This window comes from Phacochoerus africanus, chromosome 5, assembly GCF_016906955.1.
Source record: "Phacochoerus africanus isolate WHEZ1 chromosome 5, ROS_Pafr_v1, whole genome shotgun sequence".
NCBI classification, from domain to species: Eukaryota; Metazoa; Chordata; class Mammalia; order Artiodactyla; family Suidae; genus Phacochoerus; species Phacochoerus africanus.
In genome coordinates this window covers 18,424,865-18,450,332 of record NC_062548.1, presented here as the reverse complement: position 1 = coordinate 18,450,332, position 25,468 = coordinate 18,424,865, and the positions used below count along the sequence as shown (strand labels likewise).

General features: G+C 56.6%; 3 protein-coding genes across 5 annotated transcripts; 2 read left to right on the top strand and 1 right to left on the bottom strand.

The window, feature by feature from the left end:
- The first annotated feature begins 70 nt into the window (after nt 1–70).
- Nucleotides 71–5,358, top strand: BCKDK (branched chain keto acid dehydrogenase kinase). 2 transcript variants are annotated; one of them, XM_047779999.1, is made up of 12 exons: nt 71–182; nt 807–1,175; nt 1,304–1,372; nt 1,466–1,576; nt 1,881–1,928; nt 2,013–2,132; nt 2,215–2,313; nt 2,518–2,591; nt 3,183–3,311; nt 3,400–3,489; nt 4,650–4,808; nt 4,968–5,358. In XM_047779999.1, exons 2-12 carry the CDS (start codon nt 981–983, stop codon nt 5,158–5,160), a joined length of 1,287 nt encoding a protein of 428 aa, XP_047635955.1. In that variant the 5' UTR covers nt 71–182; nt 807–980; the 3' UTR covers nt 5,161–5,358. The 2 variants fall into 2 exon arrangements, with proteins under 2 accessions (XP_047635955.1, XP_047635956.1); XM_047780000.1 differs by having other exon boundaries at nt 4,901–5,358.
- Nucleotides 5,359–7,894: 2,536 nt separating this feature from the next.
- KAT8 (lysine acetyltransferase 8) lies at nt 7,895–18,576 on the top strand. The gene is made up of 11 exons (XM_047779996.1): nt 7,895–8,130; nt 9,546–9,620; nt 9,701–9,876; nt 13,882–13,935; nt 14,037–14,201; nt 15,166–15,255; nt 16,669–16,809; nt 16,905–16,998; nt 17,103–17,253; nt 17,903–18,057; nt 18,339–18,576. The coding sequence occupies exons 1-11, from the start codon at nt 7,920–7,922 to the stop codon at nt 18,401–18,403; spliced, it is 1,377 nt and encodes a 458-aa protein (XP_047635952.1). The 5' UTR covers nt 7,895–7,919; the 3' UTR covers nt 18,404–18,576.
- Nucleotides 18,564–23,716, bottom strand: PRSS8 (serine protease 8). Of its 2 annotated transcripts, XM_047779997.1 has the most exons (6): nt 22,659–23,716; nt 22,385–22,402; nt 20,901–21,069; nt 19,890–20,161; nt 19,638–19,804; nt 18,564–19,521 (listed from the first exon to the last, which is right to left on the bottom strand). In XM_047779997.1, the coding sequence occupies exons 1-6, from the start codon at nt 22,741–22,743 to the stop codon at nt 19,198–19,200; spliced, it is 1,035 nt and encodes a 344-aa protein (XP_047635953.1). In that variant the 5' UTR covers nt 22,744–23,716; the 3' UTR covers nt 18,564–19,197. The 2 variants fall into 2 exon arrangements, with proteins under 2 accessions (XP_047635953.1, XP_047635954.1); XM_047779998.1 differs by lacking the exons at nt 22,385–22,402; nt 22,659–23,716 and adding an exon at nt 21,233–22,164.
- Between the last annotated feature and the right edge of the window lie 1,752 nt (nt 23,717–25,468).

Sequence of the window (25,468 nt, the reverse complement as noted above, 5' to 3'; positions counted from 1 at the left end):
CCCATTGTATAGAGGGGACAGAGTTGGGAATGCTCCGCGCCCAACTACAACTCCCAGGAGGCACCGGGCTCCCATAGCCCACGCGACATCCCGGCGGCAGAGGGCGCAGGCGGCTCGGCTAATCCGGCGGGTCGACTGTCGGGCCGTCCCGCTCGGACCCCGGCCCTAGCTCTGGCCCCGAGGTAAGTGGAGAAACCCTCGCAGACGCTGCTCGCGGAGGGCTCGCAGCGCCAGCCTGCAGCCTCAGCCCTGGCACTGGATGGTGGGAGCGCTCGAGGACCCGGGGCGTGGGGGGGAGGGGCGGCGGACGGGGGTTGGCATCTACCATATGGTGGGGGAGGGGGGGATGCGGGCTGAACAAAGTGACCCCGCAGAGGGGGGCACCCAGGCGGGGACTCCTGAACCGCTGCTTCCTTGCAGCCCACCCTCGAGTGCACAATTTTGTGTATGGCACGTACGCAGGCCAGGCTCCGGGCGGGGTGTGAAGGCGCTAGATTAGGGGTCAGCCCCGCCCCCTGAACGAGGGTGCCCGGGACCCGAAAGAGCTAAGGGGGAGGGAGTGGGAGGGGGGAGGGCGGAGGAAGGTTTTAGGATGGACGGGTTTAAGGATCTCCTCTTCTCCAGACTAGCAGATGGAGCCTCAGGTTGGAGAATAGGAGCTCTGGAAAGCAAGGTTATCCAGTCTAGGCCTGTGTGTGTTTAGGGAGGTGGTTGAAGGGATGGGCAGAGATTATCCAGGTCTCACGTGGAGAGATGATGTACCTGGATTAAGAGACTTACAACTCCTCCTTCCCCTGGCCTGGTAGATGGGAGCTGCTCCCTGGGGGCTGAGCTTGTCAGCATCCTGGACTGGCCCTCGCCCCTGAAGTCAAGAGAAGAGTCCCTGCGCACCCACACCTCTCTAGCTCCCTTTTGGGGTCGCTTCAGTCTGTCGGGTCTTCAGCCCTAGTGGCTGCGCAGTCCGACAAAGGAGCAGAACGATGATGCTGGCATCGGTGCTGGGGAGTGGTCCCCGGGGGGGGCCACCACTCTGGCCTCTTTTGGGGCCCGCACTCTCGCTCCGGGCCCTCTCCACATCAGCCACTGATACCCACCACGTGGAGATGGCGCGGGAGCGCTCCAAGACCGTCACCTCCTTTTACAACCAGTCGGCCATCGACGCAGCAGCGGAGAAGGTGTGCGGCTGGGGCAGTGAGACCTGGGTCCAGAGCTGGAATGGGTGTCCAGGGAAGGGGTGGGAAGCTACCATGGTGGGGGTGGGGTGTTGGAGATCCAGTGCTCAAGGGCCCTCTGCCCCCTCCAGCCCTCAGTCCGCCTCACTCCGACCATGATGCTCTATTCAGGACGCTCTCAGGATGGCAGCCACCTTCTGGTAAGATTCCTGTGCCTATTTTCCTCTTGGCCCCTGGAGCTCTGACCCAACCACGCAGGCCCTGGCCTAACTTCCCTCCTTTCTTTCTTCTAGAAAAGTGCTCGGTACTTGCAGCAAGAGTTGCCCGTGAGGATTGCTCACCGCATCAAGGACTTCCGCAGCCTTCCTTTCATCATTGGCTGCAACCCCACTATACTGCACGTGGTAAATTGGCCTCAAGGGGGCGTACGTTTCCCTAGTAGAGAGGACCTTACTTAGATCTGTGTGCCCACTGTCCAAGGGGGGGCACATGGGAAGGCAGTACCAGAGTGGTAGAGACTTGCTGGCTGGAAGGTTTCAGGGCCATAGGGAACTCAGACCCAAGCTTTCATAAAGGCTTGAAAGGCCATAGTGGGGTTTGAACCAGGTGCATTGGGGTGGATGGCAATCCCCATAGGTGGGCGTGGGTGGCTGTTCTCCACGTGGTGCCCAGAGCATCCCTGTGAATTCCCACACCTCTTCCTTGCAGCACGAACTGTACATCCGTGCCTTCCAGAAGCTGACAGACTTCCCTCCGGTGAGGGCTGGGCCAGGGCAGGGGAAGGGGCTGAGAGCGAGGTCAGGGCTGGACCACTGACGTTTATGACTCTGTGACCTGCAGATCAAGGACCAGGCGGATGAGGCCCAGTACTGCCAGCTGGTGCGACAGCTGTTGGACGACCACAAGGATGTGGTGACCCTCTTGGCTGAGGGCCTGCGTGAGAGCCGGAAGCACATAGAGGTCAGGGGCAGCGCCATGGGGGGCCAGGCTATTGGGGGGGCCTGGGAAGGGCACGAGGGTTCTGAGGCTCCACTCTTTACAGGACGAGAAGCTGGTCCGCTCCTTCTTAGACAAGACGCTGACTTCGAGGCTCGGGATCCGCATGTTGGCCACACACCATCTGGCTCTACATGAGGACAAGGTGGGGCATGGGAACCTGAGACCTCCCTGGGAATGTCAAGTGGGGCAGAGGGGACTGAACCAGGACCCCCCTAGGGCTGGGGACTGGAGCCAAGGGCCCAGGGAGTGCCTTGGGGCTCCTTCAGGAGTACAGAGTTTGCAAGCCTTTGGTGGCCAGTGTGTGGACGGAGGTGGTCCCTAGTCCTGACCTTCTTTCTCCCGCCAGCCCGACTTTGTTGGCATCATCTGCACTCGCCTCTCACCAAAGAAGATTATTGAAAAATGGGTGGATTTTGCCAGGTGAGGCCAGAACAACTAAGGGGGTGGGTGGACATCTTCCAGCCGAGGGAAAGTTTGGGTCTGAGCCCTTGCCCAGGGCATGGTCTAGGGCAGGGTTTTTCACCTGTGGCACTGTTAATGTTTTGGGCCAGATGATTCTTTGGGTTTTTTGGTTTATGTATTTATTTTTAGGGCCACACCTGCAGCACATGGAATCCCAGGCTAGGCGTTGAATTAGAGCTGCAGCCACGCCAGATCTGAGCCACGTCTGCAACCTTGCCACAGCTCACGGCAACTCCAGATCCTTAACCCAGAGAGCAGGACCAAGGATCGAACCCGTCTCCTCACAGATACTAGTTAGGTTTGTTACTGCTGAGCCACAACAGGAACTCCAAGGCTGGATAATTCTTGTTTGTGAGGGGCTGGCCTGTGCTCATCAGGATGTTCAGAAGGATCCTTGGCTGCTACTCACTTGACACCAGTAATACTCCCCAGTTATGACAAGCAAAAATGTCTCCAGAGAGTGCAGAATTTCCCTGGGGGTGGTGGGCACAGAATCCCCTCCAGGCGAGAACCCCTGGTTTAGGGCTGAACCCTGACTCCTACCCACAGACGCCTGTGTGAGCACAAGTATGGCAATGCCCCTCGGGTCCGCATCAACGGCCACGTGGCTGCCCGTTTCCCCTTCATCCCCATGCCGCTGGACTACATCCTGCCCGAGCTGCTCAAGAATGCCATGAGGTGGGCTGCCGGCTATGTTGGAAGGGGGCAGGCAGGAACTGGGGCGAGGCTGGGGCACCACCATCCACTGGTCTTTCCCCCTCTGTAGAGCCACGATGGAATGTCACCTAGACACGCCCTACAACGTCCCGGATGTGGTCATCACCATCGCCAACAACGATATTGATCTCGTCATCAGGTTGGCCCCTGGGGTGGGGTGGATGGGGGTTCCAGGCACTGTTTCTTTTTCTTTCTCTTTTTTTGTCTTTTTTAGGGCTGCACCTGTGGCATGTGGAGTTTCCCAGGCTAGGCGTCAAATCAGAGCTACAGCTGCCGGCCTCCGCCACAGCCGCAGCAAGGCCAGATCCTTAACTTAGTGATCGGGGCCAGGGATTGAACCTGGGTCCTCATGGTTACTAGTCACATTCATTTCCACTGAGCCACGACAGGAACTCCTCTTTTTTTTTTCCTCCCACTTCTAGTCGCCCCGTGGCATATGGAGTTCCCAGGCCAGGCCAGGGACCAGATCTGAGCCTCAGCTGCAGCAATGCCAGGTACTGATTCTGACTCGTGTGACCTCAAGCCAAGACCAGCCGCATCCCGAGATTTAGCTTCTGGTCAGACAAGATAGTCTCTGGCCCTGAGATTCCCATGAGCGGGACATGAATGGATTGGGGGCCAGCTGTGGGCCCCGGGGCCTGTCTTTGTCAGCAACTGAGGGGCCCAGAGTGAGGAAAGAGTCAGTAGTAACCAGTCTAGGAGTTCCCCGGTGGCCTAGTGCATTATGGACCTGGCGTGTCACTGCTGTGGCAGGGTTTGATCCCCTGCCCAGAGATTTCTGCATGTCGTGGGTGCGACCAAAAACAAACAAAAAATGGTGCCTGGGCTGAGAATAAATGTCAAGTTCTTTGAGAAGGTGTAAGCAGTCAGCGGCAGAGGTGAGGATGGAGAAACAGCTTATGACGGGAGTTCCCGTCATGGCTCAGTGGTTAACGAATCTAACTAGGAACCATGAGGTTGCGGGTTTGATCCCTGGCCTTGCTCAGTGGGTTAAGGATCCGGCATGGCTGTGAGCTGTGGTGTAGGTCGCAGACGAGGCTCGGATCCCGCGTTGCTGTGGCTATGGTATAGGCCAGTGCTGTAGCTCTGATTTGACCCCTAGCCTGGGAACCTCCAATATGCCTCAGGTGTGGCCCTAAAAAGCAAAAATCAAAACAAAAAAACCCCAAGGCCAAAGAGTCTAGGTGACCTCATTACATGATTGAGTGGGAGGGGCAGGAAGGCTGACTTAGCTCTACTTTGGAGGTAGTGAGCCGCCACCAAGGCTCAGCCAGGCCCCTGTTATTATTGTCTTGCCAGGATTTCTGACCGGGGTGGGGGAATTGCTCACAAAGACCTGGATCGGGTTATGGACTACCACTTCACCACGGCCGAGGCCAGTACCCAGGACCCCCGGATCAGCCCTCTCTTCGGCCACCTAGACATGCACAGTGGCAGCCAGTCGGGACCCATGCACGGGTGAGGCTCCACCTGGCTGGAATGGAGGGGTGGGAGGCCCCAGGAGACTCAAGCCTCTGAGGCCCGTGTCCTGTCCCCCTGCCCATCCCCAGCTTTGGCTTCGGGCTGCCCACGTCGCGGGCTTATGCAGAATACCTCGGTGGTTCCCTTCGGCTGCAGTCCCTGCAGGGCATCGGCACGGATGTCTACCTGCGGCTTCGGCACATCGATGGCCGGGAGGAAAGCTTCCGCATCTGACCCCACAGCTCTGGGCCTGCAGACCTGCCCAGGTTGGGCCACACACCCTGCCAGGACCTTCCAGGCCAGGCTGGGTGCCACCCTGCTCCACACACCGCTGTGTCTCTTGGGCTGAAGGGCCCCAAACAGATGGACTTATATGGAGCCAGGCGCTGCCCCTCCTCGATAGGGTCCACTGCTTCCCTGCCTCCAGGCCTTAGAGCGGAGGAAGCGGGGACCCTTGAGGTCTCCGGCACCAGCTCCGTCATTCTTGTTCCTGGGGAATCCCCACTTTGACCTGCTGTTTGTTATTAAAGTTCACATTTTGAATGCCCTCTCAAGCCCCGTGTGTGGAGAGGGCAGGGTCGCTTTTGTTTCTGCCCCCATTCAGGTCCCCTTGGGTGTAACACGTTCATGTCCCAGTTTCTACCTGTCCTCAGAGCCTGGCAGACCAGCAATGGAACTGGCCCCGAGTCTCTTGCATGTTAGATTTGGGGGCGGGTGGGGATGAATGGGGCAGTCTGTGCAGACCTTGCATTCATTTCACTTACCAAATGTTTCTGGCTCCCAGACAATAGTGAAGGCCCAGGATGGCCCAGCTTCATGCCTCAGTCCTGACTGTTCCCTTCCTGGAAGTCACAGGTTGTGGAGGTGAAGGTCACCGGACTGGGTAACCTTCCAAGCCACCTCATTTTTGAACCTGAGGAAGGTTAAATATACTGCCTGCCAGCTGCGCCTGCTGATGCCAAGGAAAGGAACACACGAGATTGTGCGCTGGCAGGCAACAGTGGGGCTCTGGTAGGGAGGGCCAAAGGAAAGGCTCCAAGGGAGCAGGTAGGGAGGTGACCTCCCCTGCTTATCTGGCCAGGGAAGGAGAAGGCCCCGGGAGCCTGCTTGGTAGGACAGGTGATGGAGGTGGGGGATTGAGGGGAGACAGGAATTATATCTGGAGATCAGACACTTGCTGAGAATCCCGCGAACAGGGGGTGGCAAGGCTGGAGAGGTAGGTGGCATCAAGGTGAAGGGCCCTTACAGCCGAGAAACATGGGTTTTATTCCTGCACACAGCAGGGATCCATGGAAAGGTTTTAAGCTAGAAAGGGATGTTTTGGCTTGGATTCCCTAGAAATGCATCTGAAAAGGGATTTGTTGAGAAAGTGCTCCCACAAGGGAGTAGGGGAGGTGGAAGAGGGAAGGGCAGGAGGCCAGGCAAAAGAACTAAAGCTCCACAGGCACCAATGAACTCCTCCATTGAAGGATCATCGGTTTAACGTCCATTTGAGTGGGAGCTGAGGAGGTAGTTAACTTGCGGGCTGAGAACTTTGCATTTTCAGCTCTTTTGAGGCAAAACACTTCTATCAGCCTGAAGGGCAGTTCGCCAAAGAAGCCTCAGGTGCTGGCTTTTGAAAGCTGGTCAAAGGTAGTAGGAGAACAAAGGAGCAATAACAAAAGGTTCTAAGGGACCTGGGTGAATCATCTACAGAGTTCTAGGGGTGAGTGGGGAGTGGGAAAAGGTACTACGATTTTAACCTTTTTCTTGCCTTGTCTTCTGTTTCATATGCTGCTGGCATTTAATGCTCCCCTCAAACCTCTTTATTTCCCAAAAGCCAAGTTACCAGCACTTCCCACTGCCATCCCTCACAAAGACTTGCGTGTTTCCTGATCTGTAACCTCAGACTTAGACCTTGAGCATTCCACTTCTCTTAGAATTGTTTTAAGCCCAATAACCAAGTTATAAGTCAAAGATGACTCACAGTGGCCAAAGGGAGGGTTTAATTGAGCACGTACTCTGCCTGGCATTGCTCAATATACTTGTTTTATATTCATGGGATATATCTATATGGTTCAACCTTTATAGAGATACTTGACTTACACAGTATCATCTTTGACTATGCTCTGGGAACGAACACATTTCTACACCTTCCCGAGTTGGATCAGAACCCAGGATTCCTAATTCACTCAGTCCAAGACACTCTCCATTATGTCCACTGCCTTTGGCCAGTTTCTGTTTAGGGGACCTGACCCTTTCTTTACAAAGGCTTGATACTGTGAGAGTGGTTTACTAGCTGTCCCAGGATACACCGTTCTGCTTCCCCCACCCCAACTGTCTCCTTTTCCCATCCTAAACAAAGAAGGAAGGTTCTTCAATCTTCAAAAATGAGATGACCTGTATGTGGCTGGCGGAAGGGGGCGGCACGGGGGTGGGTGTTAGTTCCAGGCTCACCTCTAAAGCCAGACAGCCAGGGAGGCTGCTCTGGCTCCGCCCTGGTAAAGTGGAGGCAGTGCTCCCTGATAATTGGCATATCCTGGCTTTCTCAGGCACCAGGGCCTTTTAAAAGATCGATCTGAGGAGTTCCTGTCGTGGCGCAGTGGTTAGCGAATCCGACTAGGAACCATGAGGTTGCGGGTTCGGTCCCTGCCCTTCCTCAGTGGGCTACCGGCCCGGTGTTGCCGTGAGCTGTGGTGTAGTTTGCAGACGTGGCTCGGATCCCGCGTTGCTGTGGCTCTGGCGCAGGCCGGCAGCTACAGCTCCGATTCGACCCCTAGCCTGGGAACCTCCATATGCCGCGGGAGCGGCCCAATAAATAGCAAAAAAAGACAAAAAAATATATATATATATATATCGATCTGAGGCATCACATCCGGAAAGCCTTTCTCTGCTCTCCAACTCCAGGGTGCAGCCACAGTTCCAAACGGCAGCCAAGTAGTTCCAGAGCAACCGGCACTGTCAACGTCAATCTGGTCCGGCGCCGCGGAGACAGCCGCACTAGCCAATGAGCGCCTGCTACGTCACAGACCCCACCCTCCAGCCTACTGCGGCCTCCGCTACACGTCGCTGACCCGGAACTAAAGGCGCTGTGCGGCGCCGGATTCTGGCGTCACTTCCACTACAGCGATGGCGGCACAGGGAGCAGCTGCAGCCGTTGCGGCGGCGACTTCAGGGGTCGCGGGGGAGGGCGAGCCCGGGCCTGGGGAGAATGCGGCGGTCGAGGGGACCGCTCCGTCCCCAGGCCGCGTCTCTCCGCCGACCCCGGCGCGGGGCGAGCCGGAAGTCACCGTGGAAATTGGAGAAACGTACCTGTGCCGGCGACCGGATAGCACCTGGCGTGAGGGCGGGGCCCAGGGCCAGGGGGCGGGGTCTATGGCCGGGGCGGGGCCTGAGCAGGCAGAACGCGGAGTTTCGGGCTCGCCCCGGCGCAGCCTGCAAACCCCACCTTTCGGGTGTTAGCCAGATTCTTCCTGCTGTGTATAGAGCTCCCGCTCCACTTCTTAGTCTTCATTCTCTTGTTAACCCGTTTCCTCACTGGTCGCCATTCACCCTGTGACTTCCCCTTGCATCCGTCCCCGACAGCTGCCAGCGGAGAGGACCTCCCAGAACATAGAAACGAGCTTCCCTTTTTCTTCTATTACTTTGAGTCATTTCGAGATTAACCCCAGAATTCCTTAGAATGGCTTTCATCTTTGTGACCTGTCTGGTTTTAGCAGCCCTAGTAAGGGCCGTTGCCAGGCCAGACCACGCTGTCCACTCTTCAGACCACTTGTGCCCTGTGCTTGGAATGCCCTACCCTTTTCCTTGTTTAGCCGGCTAGCCCCACTCATCCTTTTAGCATCATATCCCTCGTGATGCCATTCTTGACTCCCTTCAGGCAAAGTGAGTCGTTCCTTTGTGTGTCCCTGCAACATTTTCTACATACCTGAACCATGGTATATGTACCATTATGTTGTCTTTGTCTTCCTCTATCAAAGTGGGAACTTGTGGAGGGCAGGTCCATCCTGTGATCCATCACTATATTCTCTGTACCCAGCAGCAACCCAGCCCAGGATCAGACAAGCAGGGGTTGCCTTACTCATTTCTTGAATGGTCTGCTATTTGTCAGATGCTATACTGAAAGCTTCAGAGCCATTAACTCACCATTTGAGGTGGACACAGTTATCCTTATTTTGCAGATGAAGAAGCTGAGGCTCAGAAGGCCAAAATAACTTGTTCAGTTAAATACAGCTAGGAAGTGGGGCTGTGTTATTTCACAGCTAGTCCTCAGGACCCCTGAACAAACAAACCACTGAGTATTGAATTTGGAGCCAGACTTAAATTCAGATAAGTATTAGCTCTTACCACTATTCAAATAGGTGAGCCTGGGTAAGCCTCAGTTTCCTTATCTCTAAAATAAGAATAACAGCCCCCGTCTGACCCACCTCAGGCAGTGATTGAAGGGAGTGGCAGATGTGAACAGGTGAGGTTAGCTTACAGTTGGCCATGGAACCTGGGAAACTGCTCCTCAGTGTGAAAGAGCATCCTTTTTTTTTGGCTGTCCTGTGGCATATGGAGTTCCGGGGATCAGATCGGAGCCACAGTTGCAACCTACACTGGGTCCTTAGCCCATCGTGCCGGAGCAGGGATTGAACCTGCATCCTAGTGCTCCCCAAACACTGCCGATCCTGTTGTGCCACAGTGGGAACTCCTGAAGGAGCACTCTTGCCCCAGTCCTGCTGTCTTATTTGATGCTCTTTTCTCCCTCCACAGATTCTGCTGAAGTGATCCAGTCTCGAGTGAATGATCAGGAGGGCCGAGAGGAATTCTATGTACACTATGTGGGCTGTGAGTGACTTGGGGTAGCCCCGGTCTGGGTGGGGTGGATGGGGGCGGAAGGGCAGCCCCCTCACGGCCCGTCCTCACAGTTAACCGGCGACTGGACGAATGGGTAGACAAGAACCGGCTGGCACTGACCAAGACAGTGAAGGATGCCGTGCAGAAGAACTCGGAGAAGTACCTGAGTGAGCTGGCTGAGCAGCCCGAGCGCAAGATCACTCGCAACCAAAAGCGCAAGCACGATGAGATCAACCACGTGCAGAAGGTCCGAGCCCTCCCTTTCCCCAGGCGGCTCGAGGCAGCTCAGCTGCCTCTGCAGACTCCCTGGGCTCCCAGTACCAGAACCACAGCAGCTCCCATTTCTTAACCCCCTACCGGGTGTCGGGGACTTTACCTACCTCTTCACAGATAAGAAAACTGAGGCTCAGAGATGGCAAGGGCTTGGCTACAGTCTCACAGCAACGAAATGGCCCAGCTGGGACTGGAACTCAAGCCTCTTGCACCAGTGACCTCTTTTGCCCCCCTCTCGGCTGTGCCGCCTTGACAGATGTATGTGAGGTCCAAAGGGGAGGAAGAGAGTGAGTGATTTGGGGCACTTGCTATCGCCAAGCACCATGCAGAGTGCGGTACCTGTACAAGCCAATCAGATCCTCCCTAACAGCGCAGCACCACAGGGATAATTAATTGAGGAAAGCAGGAAGCAGGCTCAGAGAGGTTAAGTAAAATGCCCAAGGTCACACTGCTAGTAAAAGAGTGGGCTGAAACTAGGGTAATAGTGGCAAACATTTATTGGCTTATGAGCCACAGTGTCAGGATAAGTGTTTTAATACATGATCTCATTGACGTTTCACAGCAACTCTGTGAGGTAAGTATTGTATCCCCAGTTCACAAGAGAGGTACAGGTAAGTTTAGGAACCCAGTCAAGAGTTAGATTTGCCAACTAGATTGTCCAACTTGGGGCACACGCCCTTGGACATAACTTTGAACATCCTAGAAGCTCCATTTATTTGCAAAACTTGGGTTCTTTTCTTGAAGCCAGCCTGCAGAGGCTTCTTTCCTTCCACTCTGAACCTCAGTTTCTTGATTTGTGAAATGAGGCGTGCAGATGAGAACAGAGGTCGTGGAACTCTCAAGGCACCCAGACATTCATTATTTTAAACCAATGTGATTTCATCCTTCTGATGGCTTGCTGTGGGCTTTGGAGCAGTGGTGTGCAGACTGTGGGGCACTGCTGTTAGTAGATCACTGTATTAGTTCAGAGCTGTGACCGTGTAAATTTCACACACAAAAAATGGAAGAAACAGGATAAATAGTAGCTGAGTGCAGGAGTTCCCGTTGTGACTCAGTGGTTAACGAATCAGACTAGCATCCGTGAGGTTGCAGGTTTGATCCCTGGCCTCCCTCAGTGGGTTAAGGATCTTGCATTGCTGTGAGCTGTGGTGTAGGTTGCAGACATGGCTCAGATCCCATGTGACCGTGGCTGTGGTGTAGGCTGGCAGCTGTAGCTCCAATTTGACCCCTAGCCTGGGAACCTCCATGTGCCGCCGGCACGGCCCTAACAACAACAAAAAAAGAATCAGAGTGCGTTGTACTTTTTAAAGGTAAGTATTGTTTTGAGACGCTTTGATGGCACATACAGATATACGAAGGTGTGTACACAAACATGCCAAGTGGTTTACAGTGCTGTGATTTCAAAACAACTTGAGTTCCCTGGTAGCTCAGCAGGTTGAGAATCTGGTGTTGTCACTGCTGTGGCTCAAGTCATTGCTGTGGTGCAGGTTCGATCCGTGGCCTGGGAACTTCTGTATGCTAATGGGTGTGGCCAAGAAAACAAACACGCAAAAAAATGGGAATACCGTGGATTAGCTCTCTCACCCTCTAAGGCAGTACCGTACCACTGAATGAGCTGTGACAGATGGGGATATTCTAGGTCTGCTCCGTCCAATACAGCAGCCGCTGCCCACGCGTGGCTGTTGAGTGAAATGTGGTGAGTGTGACCAAGAGTTAAATTTGATTTGCATGTAACGAACTTAAGTTTGAGTAGCCACTTGTGGCTAGTGGCTGCTGTACTGGCCAGTATAGATCTGAGGTTTTCTTAGCTCTCAGCCAGGTTGCACTGGCAAATTAAGTCTCAAAGGTATAACTTTAAGCTGGCAGCCAGCAGGGTGGGCCAGTGGTCGATAAAACGAGTGAATAGTCAGCAAGGTTTTTCAGAGCCTAATTAATGTTTAATTCTAAATAAATTGCAGCGTTTAAGAAAGTAGTGTTTTTGTAGTTCTTTAATGCATTTGCAGAAGAGGATGTGTCTTATGAGTTGGGAAATGTGTTTTTGTTTTGTTTTGTTTTGTTTTTTTTAATCTTTTTAGGGCCACACTCGTGGCATATGGAGGTTCCCAGGCTGGGGGTGGAATGAGAGCTGCAGCTCCCGCTCTACACCACAGCCACAGCAACGCCTTTTCTGAGCTGCATCTGCGACCTACACCACAATGCACGGCAACGCCAGATCCTTAACCCACTGAGCAAGGCCAGAGATCGAACCTGTATCCTCATGGATGCTGGTCAGATTCGTTTCCACTGCGCCACAACGGGAACTCCGGGAAGTGTGTCTTAAAGAGGCAAAGGAGGAGGAAGACCTTCCCTCCCTCATCTTTGCAGGGGTTAGGCTTGGAGTTGGACAGAGGAGGGGCCCACGCCCAGCCGAGCTGAGTGCCACTTCTGTGACCTCACGTCTTTGTGCCTCAGTGTCCTCTTTTGTGCAGCGTGGCTGATGAGCACTCCTGGCTCCAGTGCGTGTGAGGGCTGAGTAAGGCAATGCCTGTGGAGTGAGGGCTTGGCACCTGGAATAAATGGCAGCAGGCTAGTCCCCAAGGGCAAGTGACCTCATCTCTCCCTGCTTGTTTATTTCTCTGTAAAATAGAAATAAATGCTGTCTCCCAGCATTGGCAAAAATGTTAAACGAGGCCATCCAGGCAGAAGGCTTTGCGGAGGGAGTTCTGGATAACACGCTGGTGGCTCCTTTCTCCTTTCTCAACTGCAGAGCAAGGCCACCCTGATGGACTCTGTGTAGGTCATAGGCCTTCCTGGGCCCTTCGTCAGGCTGGACTGGGTTCCTCCTCCAGCGCCTGGCCCAGGAGAAGGTCGTGCCGTGAAGGCCCCGTGACGTGTAGTTCCTGCCTTCCACAGACTTGGAAAGTAGGGGAGACCAAGTAGGCGGAGTCAGAGGGCGCTCGGGTTGACCCCTGCGCTTCTGACGTGGGAAGGAATGTATTCTGCATTGGAGGAATCCAGTCAGGCCTCCTGGAGGCAGTGGGAAAGGTGCTGGGCCTTGAAGGATAGGAAAGAGCCCAGGAAAAAACAATGACACGTGACTGCATGCCAAGCACCGCCTCATCACAGGCTCGCCCGGCTGCTGCTCGGTACCAGGCTGAGTGAGCATTTTCTGGTGGCAGTAGGAGAGGGAAAGGCCTTCAGGCTGGAGGGAACTGCATGTGCGAAGAAGGCACGAAGGCCAGAAAAAGAAGCAGAGAGCGGTGTAGATTTGAAGCAGCTGAGTCTGGGGCCTGGGGCTCCACGGGAACCTTCACCCAGACCTGAGATGGTGGCGGTGGCTCTTTGGGGTGGGACTGAGCGGCCAATTCCAGAGATGTCAAGGAGGCAGCCAACAGGACGTGGCCATTCCTCGGATGCCAGGCTGAGAGAGGAGGAGGACGCTTGAGAGCAGGCTTGTTCTTGACCTTGGTCTTGGAGGAGGCCAGAAGGATGAACAGGTCTGCAGGGAAAAAAGGTTGAGTTTCTTTGTGGACACCTCAAGTCTGAGGTGCCTGTGGGAGGAACATCTGGGAGCAGTTGCATGGGCAGAAAGAGGACCCAGTGCCATGGGGAGCCCGCACAGTTCCTGCTGTGGGTGTGGACGGCCAGGTCCATTATGTCTCCCAACGACGCTGGCAGAGCGGAATCGCTGCCATTGCACGGCTGACGCTCTGAAACCCAAGGGTGGGAAGCAGGCCTCCTGAGAGCCTAGCCCTGTTCATCAGGCAAAAGGTCCAGACGCGGGCATCAGGGAGGCCTGGGTGGGTGGCCACACAGGAGAGGAACCTGGACCAGCCAGATCCCAAACCGGATAAAGCGAGTTGTCTCCCCGTGTGGTTATTATCGTCATTCAGGGCATGAGGTCTAGGAGGTAGGAGGGTGGCCCTGGGTTCTGGGACAGGGGAGGGGTGGCCTGATGGCTGCTTCTGTTCACCTGTGTCCTCTGCTCTTTGTCGCTCAGACCTATGCTGAGATGGACCCCACGACAGCAGCCTTGGAGAAGGAACATGAGGCGGTGAGCAGGGGAAGGGGTCCTAACAGGGGGCACCCCCTCCCTGCTGCTCCCCTGGCCCCGACCGAGCCATGCCCTGCCCTCCACCCCCACGTGGCCCGCAGATCACCAAGGTGAAGTACGTGGACAAGATCCACATCGGCAACTACGAAATCGATGCCTGGTACTTCTCCCCGTTCCCCGAGGACTATGGGAAGCAGCCGAAACTCTGGCTCTGCGAGTACTGTCTCAAGTACATGAAATACGAGAAGAGCTACCGCTTCCACTTGGTGAGGCCGGGCGGGGCCTGGGGGAGCGCGGTGGGCGCGGGGAAGGTGCGGAGGCAGCGGCTCTAGGAGATGAGAGACAGGGCCAGAGCAGTTGCTGGCGGAGAGGCCTGGGTTCCAGTGACCTTGCTCCTCCCTGGACTGCATTTTCCTCTTCTGTGGAGTCGGGGGGTCGTTCCGAGGTCCCACGCCCTTTGCCACATGGCTATCAAGGCCAGTCCAGGAGTTCTTGCGGCTCAGTGGTAGCAAACCCAACTAGGATCCATGAGGACACAGGTTCATGCCCTGGCCTCCCTCAGTGGGTTAAGGATCTGGCGTTGCCGTGAGCTGTGGTGTAGGTCCTGCGTGGCTGTGGCTCTGGCGTAGGCCGGTGGCTACAGCTCCAATTTGACCCCTAGCCTGGGAAACTCCATGTGCACGGGTGCGGCCCTAAAAAAGCAAAAAAAGTGCCCGATGCCAGGTTCCTCTGCGCAGAGGAGGAAGTGAGTAAGCACATCTCTGATCAGTGGGACCCCAAGTTGAGCATAGGCAGGAGGAGCGGTGCACATGCCGGAGCTGGCGGGGGCGGGGGGATGGACAGACAGACGGATGGACAGATGGATGGACACGCAGCCAGGTGTTTCCCAGAGACTAGACTTCGTGGCAAATGCGCATGGCTTGGGAAGCACCCTTGTTGTGGGAGTCAGCCCTCCAGCATCCTCTCCAGCCAGGCGGAGCTGGACCTCAGGCCCTCTGGCTGTGTGATGCTCGAGCCAGTGACTTGAGCCAGTCACCGTGCCTCAGTTTCTCCTTCTGTAAAATAGGATCTGTCTGCGCACATGGTCAGATGGTTGGGAGGATTACCTGGTGTAGATAGAGGGTGGAGCCCAGGCTCTGCAGGTGGGGAGAGAGAAGTGGAGGCCCTGCCGCAAGGCACACAGGGCGGCCACCTCGGGGCCTCACGCCTGCACCTCCCCCGCCTTCCCAGGGCCAGTGCCAGTGGCGGCAGCCCCCGGGGAAGGAGATCTACCGCAAGAGCAACATCTCTGTGTACGAGGTGGACGGCAAAGACCACAAGGTGAGGCGCGGGCAGAGGCGCCGTGGGCGGTGGGGGACACGCTGGCACCTCTGGCCCATCCTCATCCTCGCCGTCGCCTAAGGGCAGAGGCCAGCCTTGGCACCAGGGGAAGCCGGCCAGCCTGCTCGTAGCCTGGCACTCGGCCTGTGGTTGGTGCATGGGAAACACGTGGCCCTGGGGTGCCGGCCTCGGGCTCCTGGTGTCCCCAGCTTAGGTTCTGGGTGGTTTTGGAACCCAGAGTGGAGATTGTCTTGCCCGGGGCTGCTCTTAAAAAGCGCTTTCTCCTTCTGCCCGCAGAAAAGGTGTTTGTTTTTCTGGGAGGGAACTTCTTTGTGTGAGATTTCCTGCCTGAGAGCTCTGTGGCTCACACAGCCAAGTTCCTTGTTCCTGAAGAAAGACTTCAGTGGGCCAGGGTGGGGCCTGTGGGGCTGCTCTGCCGTCATTGCAGGCTTGACCTTTGCCTGGTCCTTCAGGGGAGGTCTCACCAAGAGTCCCTGTCATGCGTGGAGGGGCAGTGGCGTGTAAGACACCTGCTCCTGGGTGGCTCCTGGCTTTAATCACCCCATCACTTCCTAGCTGACCTCGGACCAGTTACTTAAGGTCATTTTTTCCTGTTTCCTCATCTATAAGGCAGAGTCGTGGTTATAATTACCTAATAGGCTTGTTTGTGGAATAAACGAGACGGCAGAGTCAAGTGCTGAGCACTGTGCCTGGCGTCAAGTAGGGCCTTCGTAAACATGGCCCTTTGCTATGATTGGTGATCTCTTTTACTGCTGCAGCTCGGGTTTGATCTCTGGTCTGGGAACAGATCCCGCATCAAGCTGCTCCACTCCAAAGCCCCCCTGCTCCCAAAAAAGTGGTAGCTGAGATTAGTCCCGCTCCAAATACCTCCTTGAATGCGCGCATAGCTCTCTGTCGTTCGGTTTCCCTGTCCCTCAGAAAGTGACTCTGGAGTTCTTGTTGTGACTCAGCCATAACGAACCAGACTAGCATCCATGAGGACTCAGGTTCGATCCCTGGCCTCGCTCAGTGGGTTAATAAGGATCTGGCATTGTCACCATCTGTGGTGTAGGTTGCAGGCGCAGCTTGGATCTGGTGTTGCTGTGGCTGTGGTGGAGGCCGGCAGCTGTAGCTCTGATTCGACCCCTAACCTGGGAACCTCCATGTGCTGCAGGTGTGGCCCTAAAATTTTTTTTTTTTTTTAATTTTAAAAAGAAAATAACTCTAAGACTCCTTCCAGGCCTAAACACGTCTGTTCTGGTGAGGATCCCGCTTCTTCCCGCCTGGCAGGGGCTGCTCTCTGGAGCCTGGCCCTTGCAGGGTAGGGCAGCTGCTCCTGCCCAGGCCTCGATGGGCTTGGTGGGGCAGTTACACCTGCTCCCTGAGCCTGCTTCCACCTCCCCGACCCCTCAGATTTACTGTCAGAACCTGTGTCTGCTGGCCAAGCTTTTCCTGGACCACAAGACGCTGTACTTTGACGTGGAGCCATTCGTCTTCTACATCTTGACCGAGGTGGACAGGCAGGGGGCTCACATCGTCGGCTACTTCTCCAAGGTGCTGGGTCAGGCAGGTGGGGAGGGGGGGAGAGGGAATACGAACCCCGGTAGGGGCTGAGCCTCCCCAGAGGTCCTGACCACCCACCCCTGCAGGAGAAGGAGTCGCCAGACGGGAACAACGTGGCCTGCATCCTGACCCTGCCCCCCTACCAGCGCCGAGGCTATGGGAAGTTCCTCATCGCGTTCAGTGAGTGGCTCCTGGCCTGTCCGGGAAGGGTGGCTGTGGTGAGGGGTGCCAGGGCGGGCCGGGGCCTCAGTGGACTCCTTTCCCCCTGCCGCCGCCGCCACCAGGTTATGAGCTGTCCAAGCTGGAGAGCACGGTAGGCTCCCCTGAGAAGCCGCTGTCTGACCTGGGCAAGCTCAGCTACCGCAGCTACTGGTCCTGGGTCCTGCTGGAGATCCTGCGAGACTTCAGGGGCACACTGTCCATCAAGGACCTTAGGTGAGAAGAGTTCTCTTTGTGGCTCAGTGGAAACGAACCCGACTAATATCCACGAGGATTTGGGCTCGATCCCCGGCCTTGTACAGTGGGCTAAGGATCTGGCATTGACATGAGCGTTGTCTTGAGCTGTGTTGTAGGTCGAGGATGTAGCTCGGATCTGGCCTGGCTGTGGCTGTGGCTGGCAGCTTTAGCTCCAATCCGATCCCTAGCCTGGGAGCTTCCATATGCTGCACCTATGACCTTAAGGGGGGAAAAGGAAAAAAAAAAAAGAAAAAAAGGACTTTAGGTAAGAGGCATCTGGGGAGTTCCCACTGTGGCACAATGGGATCTGCTGCATCTTGGGAGTGCTGGGACACAGGTTCGACCCCTGGTCCGGCACAGTGGGTTAAGGGTCCAGCATTGCTGTAGCTGCAGCATAGGCCACAACTGTGGCTCAGATCTGATCCCTGGCCCCGGAACTCCGTATGCCTCAGGGCAGCTGAAAAAAAAAAAAAAAAAAAAGGAGGCATCCTGGAGCCTTCCAAGACTGCAGGACTCTCCCAAGATGGGCCGTGATCTCGTCTCCTTGTCCTCTTCTGCTGTCCTAGCCAACCTCCCCCCCACCCCCGAGGGAACGCTCTCCAGCCTCTGCTCTAATCCCTTTCTGCAGCCAGATGACGAGTATCACCCAGAATGATATCATCAGCACCCTCCAGTCCCTCAACATGGTCAAGTACTGGAAGGGCCAGCACGTGATCTGCGTCACTCCCAAGCTGGTGGAGGAGCATCTCAAGAGTGCCCAGTATAAGAAACCGCCCATAACGGGTGGGTAAGGGGGCTGCCTGGGGAGTGTGTGTGTGTGTGTGTGTGTGTGTTGGGGGGGTAGGTGTCAGGCCTCCTTTTTGTTATCACCCGATTCCCAAACCAGTCTGACCAGCTCCCAGGATCGAAGCCCGGGGCAGGCCACTCATTCCTGGCCTTCCCCGCCCCCTCCCCGGACCTGTGTGTCCTTGCTCTCACCTCCAGGTGAAACCTGGCCTGAGCCCAGGGCAGAGCAGGCCGGCCCGGAGGCCAAGTCCTGGCTCTCATGCCTCTTCTCCCCACAGTGGACTCTGTCTGCCTCAAGTGGGCACCCCCCAAGCACAAGCAAGTCAAACTCTCCAAGAAGTGAGTGGCCTGCGCCCCTGCTGCTGGACCCGAGCCTCCTCGCCCCGAGCCTGTAAATATGTACAGACCCGTTTCATCATTTTTTTTAAATAAAGTTCTGCTGGCGGTGGCAGGGAGAGGCCCAGAGCCGAGGGTCTTCACTGCACGTCACACACACAGCCAGCTATGCTCAGAACATTTTATTCCTTCTGGCTGCATCTCACCCCCACCCCAGCTGTAAGTGAGAGCCCAGTTCCGGTGGGGGCTCATTCCTCCGGAGGCCAGGAGTCAGGGGCTGGGGGGGGGGGGGGGCGGGCATGGCAGCCGTTGGGGCAAGATTGGGGCCTTGTCTGTCCGTGAAGACGTGCCGCTCGGAGGCAGCCCAGCACAGACCACAGCAGTGGGGCGAAGCCATGGGGGGCTCATCAAGCAGAGCAGGCCCATCCGCAGTGATCAGCTGGGCAATCTTCTAGAAACAGGGTGGGGAGCCAGGGCCTGTTTCCTAGCTGAGGGCCCTTGGGAGCTCCATGGGAGCCCAGCCTGTAGGCTTGTGGACAGATGGAGGCAGCCAGAGGCTCTAGCACCACAGGTAGTAAACTACCTTGTGGTGGAGGTTATAGTCCCAAAGAACAGCCCAGAGGGTGGGCTCCAAGGTCAGGATGGTGCCCTCAACTCCCACAGGGTCAGGGGAGGAAGGAGTGGCTCAATCAGGCTCCAGGCCCAGAGTGTTGGGGGCGGGGCCTGGCATCCTGGGACAGGCGTCTGTCCCCAGGAGTGACGTGGAGGTCCTGGAACCAGGTCAGCTCCCAGGTAAGTAGCTCAGTGCTCGAGCCGTGGCCGGAGGAGGCCCAGGGTCAGGCCTAGTGGCAGCAGAAGGATGGGCCTCACCAAGCCCCAGGCTGGGGCAGCATTGAGGGCGCCATAGTTGCTGCAGAGGTCGCTGTCAGGCTCCGACTCCCCGATGTGGGGTACCACTTGAGGCTGGAGCTCTGCCACATTGTGTTGAATCCAGGAGGCGTAGGTGGAAGTCAGAGTGTACACACCGGGCCTGTTGGGGGCCCCACAGGCATCACCCCAGCTTACGATGCCTGCCAGGTACCAGTGGCCCCCTGCTGGGCAGGAGAGGGGGCCCCCAGAGTCACCCTGAGGAGAAAAGCCACACAACAGCTATCAGGACCAGGCTGCAGGCCTCTGACCATCCAGCCCCCATCTCCCGAGACACACCGTCTCATCTGTTCCCCAGGGCCCCCCGCGTTTACCTGGCAGGCGTCCTTGCCCCCCTTCACGTAGCCGGCGCACAGCATGTCCTGCTGGATAAAATGGGGCTCGTCGGGCTTGGCGTCGATATTATATAGGCAGTTACAGGTCTCACGACTGATCAGCGGCACCTCAAGTTGCTGCAGCGTCCTGGGGCGCTGGAGGCTCACTGTGGAGGCAAGAGATGCTTAGCCAGGGCCTCCTGCCCTGAGTGAGCTCCCCTCTGCACCCCTAGACATCAGCGCCCACCTCACCTGAGGGGGCCACGTGGCCCCATCCAGTGACGGAGCACTGGAGGCCGTTGGGAAAGGAGGCGTTGGCCGCGGGGAGACAGATGGGCCAGATGTAGCGGGAGAAGGTGACAGGGCTGTTGAGCTGGAGGAGTGCGATGTCCCCCTGGGAGCCTTCCTGGAGGTAGCTGGGGTGGGAAACGACCTGCGCCACGGTTCGGACTGTCATGCTGGAGCTGTAACTGTCCAGCTGGTGGGCCCCCAGCTTCACCTCGTAGCCGCTGGTGCTGTGATCCCTGAAGGCAGAAAGGAGCGAAGCCTGGGACCTGAGAGCCCCCGATTCCTGTCGCCTTGTGGCATCCAACCGCAGATCCTGACCTTTTAGCTCCCACACCGCATCCTAGTTTGATCCTGCACCCCGTGACCTGTGACCTTCACTCCTGACTGAGCCTGACAGACTTTATTCACTCATTTGTTTGTTTGTTTGTTTATTTATTTTTTGGCCACCCCACAGCATACAAAGTTCCTGGGCCAGGGATCAGATCCGAGCTGCAGTTGCAGCAACCCTGGATCCTTTACCCACTATGCTGGGCCGGGGATTGAACCCACATCCCAGTGCTTCTGAGACACCAGCAATTCCATTGTGCCACAGGGCACTTTATTGATACCCAGATTCAACCCAAGAACCTCAATCTCTGACCTACATTGACTTTTTTATTTATTTATTTTTTGCTTCTTAGAGCTACACCTGTGGCACATGGAGATTCCCAGGCTAGGGGTCAAATCGGAGCTGTGGCCCCCGGCCCACACCACAGTCACAGCAACGCCGGATCTGAGCTGCGTCTGTGACCTACACCACAGCTCATGGCAATGCTGGATCCCCGACCCACTGAGCGAGGCCAGGAATTGAACCCTCAACCTCATGGTTCCTAGTCGGGTTCGTTTCCGCTGTGGCATCACAGGAACTCCTGACTCTTGAAATTTGACTTCGCCCTGCCCACCCCCTGCCACCCCGCCGCCCCCACAAGATGGTACCTTGGGAAGCAGTGAGCAGCCGACAACACCCACTGGTCAGACACGAGAGAGCCGCCACACACGTGGTCGCCATTGTAGTTGATGCTGACCTGCCAGGGCCACTGGCCAGGGTCTGAATTGCTACCGCCTGTAATCCGTCCTTGTGCTTGGGGGACTATGCCACAGGAGACTGCCCAGGGAGGAAGGGGAAGGGAGGGCGTCAGGGCCTCTGCGTCCCCCAACCACACCCGAACCCCTGCCACTCCTGACAGAGCCCACGAGGTCTGGTTTGGAGCTCAGGGCGTGTGTTCACAGAGGCCAGCTCTCTTTTGTATCTGTCCCACGGTTCACACCTGTCACGGGCAGTTCTGCTTGCCCGCCATCCTCCATCCAGTGCCTAATTAAGGTTTGGTCCAGCTTCTCTCCGCTCAGGCCTTTCTGCCTCCCGTCTGGTCCACTCCTTACACGTCTGAAGATCTTCACAAACCACAAGTCTGCCTGGGTCCCACCCCCACTTCAGTCCCTCCCTGGCTCTGCACGGCCCTTAAGAGAGATTCTAGCCCTTCTGCGGCACATCCTTCTGCTCCAGCCATCTCTCTGGACACTTCCTGTCACGTCAGGCCACACACCTGTTCACCTCTAGACCTTGGCTCATTCAGGTCACTTCCTAGAAAACCGTTCCTCAGCCCTACATCGTTCAGCAAACGTCTCTTTGCCTATGGAGGTGGCTCAAGTTAGCAGTCCCTCTGTAGCCTGCCCTGACCTTGACAGCTGAGTTAGGCCAGGCCTCGGAGCTCCCAGGGCCCGTGCTTCTGGGAAACAGCTGTGTTGGCTTCAACCCCACTGACCTGGGCATTCCCCTAGGGGCAGACACTAGGGCAGATCCCCATGTGCCCAGAGCCCAGCCCAAGGCTGGGCTCACGGATGGAGTCGGGTCGTGGATGCGGGTTGAACACATGAAGAGAAGAGCTGGGCTCCCTGGGTGTGAACATCTATAGCTTCCAGGGCTGCTCCACACCCCGCCAAGGCCGCTGTGGGGAGCAGGGCCCAAAGGTCCTTCATAAAGTCACCTTCTCAGGAGCAGAGAAAACCGCCCAGCCAGACTCCTCCCCTCTCTCCCGGTGAAAAGGACAATAGCTACCATTTAGGGACCAACAGTTCCTGCCCTGGCCAGGCCCAGCAGGGGCTTTTCACTTCCTTTATCGTCCTGACTCCCCAGGCAGCCCCCCGAAAAGAGAATCCACGTCCTTTTAGAGGTGAGGGGCCTGGCACGCGAGACACAGCCAAGTACCTGGTGAAGCCGGGATTCCCAAGGACTTTGATTTTGTTTTCCTCTCAAAACAGCCCACCTTTGGAGACAGACCTGGGTGGAATTCCAGCGCTGCCACTTACTGGCCTTGAGCCCTTGGGCAGGTTGCTTCAGGGGCTCCGGGGGAAATCAGAACCACCGGCCCCTTCCCAACCCCTATCCCCTCCCCCTGCCCCCTCCCCCCAGCCAGCCTCACCTGCGTCGCCTTTGGCTCCTGGAGGAAAAGAGAAAGAGGGAGGGGTTAGCAAGAAGTCGCACGTGCTCAGGATCCCCACCTCCTGCTTCACTGGAGCGCTGCCCCCTCCCCAGGAAGCCAAAGCTGGGGTCAGAGGCTGCTCCGGAGGCTGAAGCTGGGGGTTCTGGAGCCCTGGATAAAGGACGTGGCCCAGCAAAGCGGTGTACCCTCAGCCCCTGTGTGCCACCCCGCGCCGAGCCCCACGCTCCCCGCCTCCCCGTCCGCTCGTACTCACCCATCCCATTCTGGAACAATCCAAGCGAAATCAAAGTGGCCACAGCCGCCAGCCCCCGAGGCCCCAGGCCTTCCCTCTGGGCCATGGCCCAGGACCAGGGGCCCTGGGAAGACACCAGGCACCTAAGGGAAGGGACCTAGGGCTGGGTTCCAAATGTTGGGACTGGAGGGAAGGGGGAACAGGTGTCCGAGCCTGGCTTCAGAGGCTGAAGCGGGCTCAGCAGGGGGAACGCTGGGCTCCCAGCAGCTGGCAGTGTGGATCGTCTCCAGCACCACCAGGGAAGGAGTCGACCTTCCTTCCGGAGTGGCAGCTCCCTGGGAAAGGGCACCTTACCTGCCCGCCCCTTCCCTGGCCCCGCCCTCCCGGCTCAGCTAGGCTGGCTGCACTCAGAGAGTCCTGAGTCCTCCCAGACCCCTAGGCTGTGGTGCATGTGTGGGGTGTGTGTTTGTGTGTGTTGTGAATATGTGTGTGAGGTGTGTGTGTGTGTGTGTGTGGAGGGGGGTTTGAGCTGCCCCAGGCAGGGCTGGAATCTTGGGTGACCAGATTCTGACCCAACTGTTCCTGGTCCCGTGTCTGTCTCCCAGATCAGTTATGCCCCCCAGGACTGGCCCAGCCGTGTTATTGTGGGGCCACAGCCGCTCCTCCCTTCTTCCTGAGGCCTGGCATCTGAGCCCAGGCCACCCGGGTCTGCCCCGAGGCTAGAGCCCTTCCAGGCCCTTCTGTGGAGCTGGCAGCCTCATCTGTGTGTGGTGAGGTATGCTGAGCACGTCTGGTGGTACTAATCATTCCGCAAATATTTACTGAGCGCCTAATATGTTCCAGGCACGGGAGACAAAGTGGACACCATCCCTGCCTTCCCTGAGTTCATGGTGCAGTTGGGGTGACACACTTGAATCATAGGATGACACAAGCAATTACAGAATAATTCCAAGCTGGGAGCTGTGATGGGGTAAGAGGGACGGGGGCTCAGGGAGCCACTTCCAGGAGCTTGACCTAGGCTGGCATCAAGAAGGGCTCCTCAGGAGTTCCCATTGTGGTTCAGCCAGTTAAGAACCCAATTAATGGAGTTCCCGTCGTGGCACAGTGGTTAACGAATCCGACTGGGAATCATGAGGTTGCGGGTTCGATCCCTGCCCTTGCTCAGTGGGTTAACGATCCTGCGTTGCTGTGGCTCTGGCATAGGCTGGCAGCTATAGCTGCAATTCGACCCCTAGCCTGGGAACCTCCATATGCCGTGGGAGTGGCCCAAGAAATGGCAAAAAGACAAAAAAAAAAAAAGAAAAGAACCCAATTAGTATCCATGAGGATGTGGGTTCGATCCCTGGCCTCACTCAGTGGGTTAAGCATCTGGAGTTGCTCCGAGCTGCTACGTAAGTCACAGATGTAGCTCAGATCCAGCGTGGCTGTGGCTGTGGTATAGGCCAGCAGCTGCAGCTCTGATTCAACCCCTAGCCGGAGAACTTGCACATGCTGCACCTGTGCCCTAAAAAGCCAAAAAGCCAAAAAAAAAAAAAGCCTTTGAAACTGAGACCTACAGGGGCATTGAAAAGGTGTTAAGAAGGCCAAGATGATCCAGGCGAAGCATCCTCAGGTGGAGGGTGCAGGTGGCACAGGTTCAGGGCAAGGAGGCCCACACGACAGGTGTTGGGGGTCTGGCACAACCTCCGAGTGTGTGAATCTGGGCAGCTGGGAATGTGTGTTGGCTTTGAGCTTTAGAAAGCAGAGCCCTGCTTCCCCACCTGCCTTCCATAAGACTAGGTGTCGGGACGTCTGAGCCAGGACTTCAGGGCCCAGGCTGGAGAGCAGGGAACTCCTGTAGCAGGAAAGGGAACGAGGCTGACTCAGGAAGGGGTTGAAGCTGGGGTGGAGGGGGCGAGACCCTGGACATTGTGGGTGGGTTTGGGTGAAGGATGGGATCTATTAAATGTTCCTCGGGGATGGCCAACGAGTGACTGGTTACAGGGAATAGGTAGGGGTGTGTGTCCCCGTGGAGAGAGGTGCAGGTGAGTATTCTCTCTGGGATCTGGCATCTAAAGAGAAGCCAGGCCCCCCCTTTTTTATTTGCTTTTTAGGGCCGCACCTGCAGCATATGGAGGTTCCCAGGCTGAGGGTCCAATCAGAGGTGCACCTGCCGGCCTACACCACAGCCACAGCCACGCCAGATCCGAGCTGCATCTGCGACCTACAGCACAGCTCAGGGCAACATCAGATCCTTAACCCACTGAGTGAAGCCAGGGATTGGACCTGCATCCTCATGGATACTAGTCGGACTTTCAACCCTCTGAGCCACAACGGGAACTCCCAAGCCAGGGTGTTTCAGAACCTCTGTCCATCTCCTCTACCTCCCAAGAACTTCCAGCTTCCCTGGAGGGCTCCTCTCTCCACCGCTCTGCCTCCTCAACACAGAGATGGTGACTCTGGCCTGAAATTACCCCTCTGCCACCCTCAGCAGCTAGTTTCCACCCCAAGCGGGTCTCCCTTTGCCTTTTTTTTTTTTTTTTTGGTCTTTTTGCCTTTTGAGGGCTGCTCCCGTGGCATATGGAGGTTCCCAGGCTAGGGGTCGAATCAGAGCTACAGCTGCCGGCCTACACCACAGCTCACGGCAACGCTGGATCCTTAACCCACTGAGCAAGGCCAGGGAATGAACCCGCAATCTCACGGTTCCTAGTCGGATTCGTTAACCACTGAGCCACGATGGAAACGCCTCCCTTTGCCTTTCTTCTGTGCTAGACATCACCTCCTTTATGACTTTATCCTGACCCCCAGCCCCAGGGGTGGCCACCTGTTTCCCAGCACATTGGGAACACTTT

Excerpts from the sequence above, each read along its gene's own strand:
- KAT8 (XM_047779996.1), top strand. The coding sequence starts at position 7,920 with ATGGCGGCACAGGGAGCAGCTGCAGCCGTTGCGGCGGCGACTTCAGGG. Across the intron at positions 8,131-9,545 it reads GCGACCGGATAGCACCTGGC|ATTCTGCTGAAGTGATCCAG; the intron begins GTGAGGGCGGGG and ends CTCCCTCCACAG. Across the intron at positions 15,256-16,668 it reads TGGACGGCAAAGACCACAAG|ATTTACTGTCAGAACCTGTG; the intron begins GTGAGGCGCGGG and ends CCGACCCCTCAG.
- PRSS8 (XM_047779997.1), bottom strand. The coding sequence starts at position 22,743 with ATGGCCCAGAGGGAAGGCCTGGGGCCTCGGGGGCTGGCGGCTGTGGCC. Across the intron at positions 19,805-19,889 it reads GGGCCACGTGGCCCCCTCAG|TGAGCCTCCAGCGCCCCAGG; the intron begins GTGAGGTGGGCG and ends TTGCCTCCACAG. Across the intron at positions 19,522-19,637 it reads GGGGCAAGGACGCCTGCCAG|GGTGACTCTGGGGGCCCCCT; the intron begins GTAAACGCGGGG and ends TTTTCTCCTCAG.
- BCKDK (XM_047779999.1), top strand. The coding sequence starts at position 981 with ATGATGCTGGCATCGGTGCTGGGGAGTGGTCCCCGGGGGGGGCCACCA. Across the intron at positions 1,577-1,880 it reads ACCCCACTATACTGCACGTG|CACGAACTGTACATCCGTGC; the intron begins GTAAATTGGCCT and ends TCTTCCTTGCAG. Across the intron at positions 2,592-3,182 it reads AAATGGGTGGATTTTGCCAG|ACGCCTGTGTGAGCACAAGT; the intron begins GTGAGGCCAGAA and ends TCCTACCCACAG.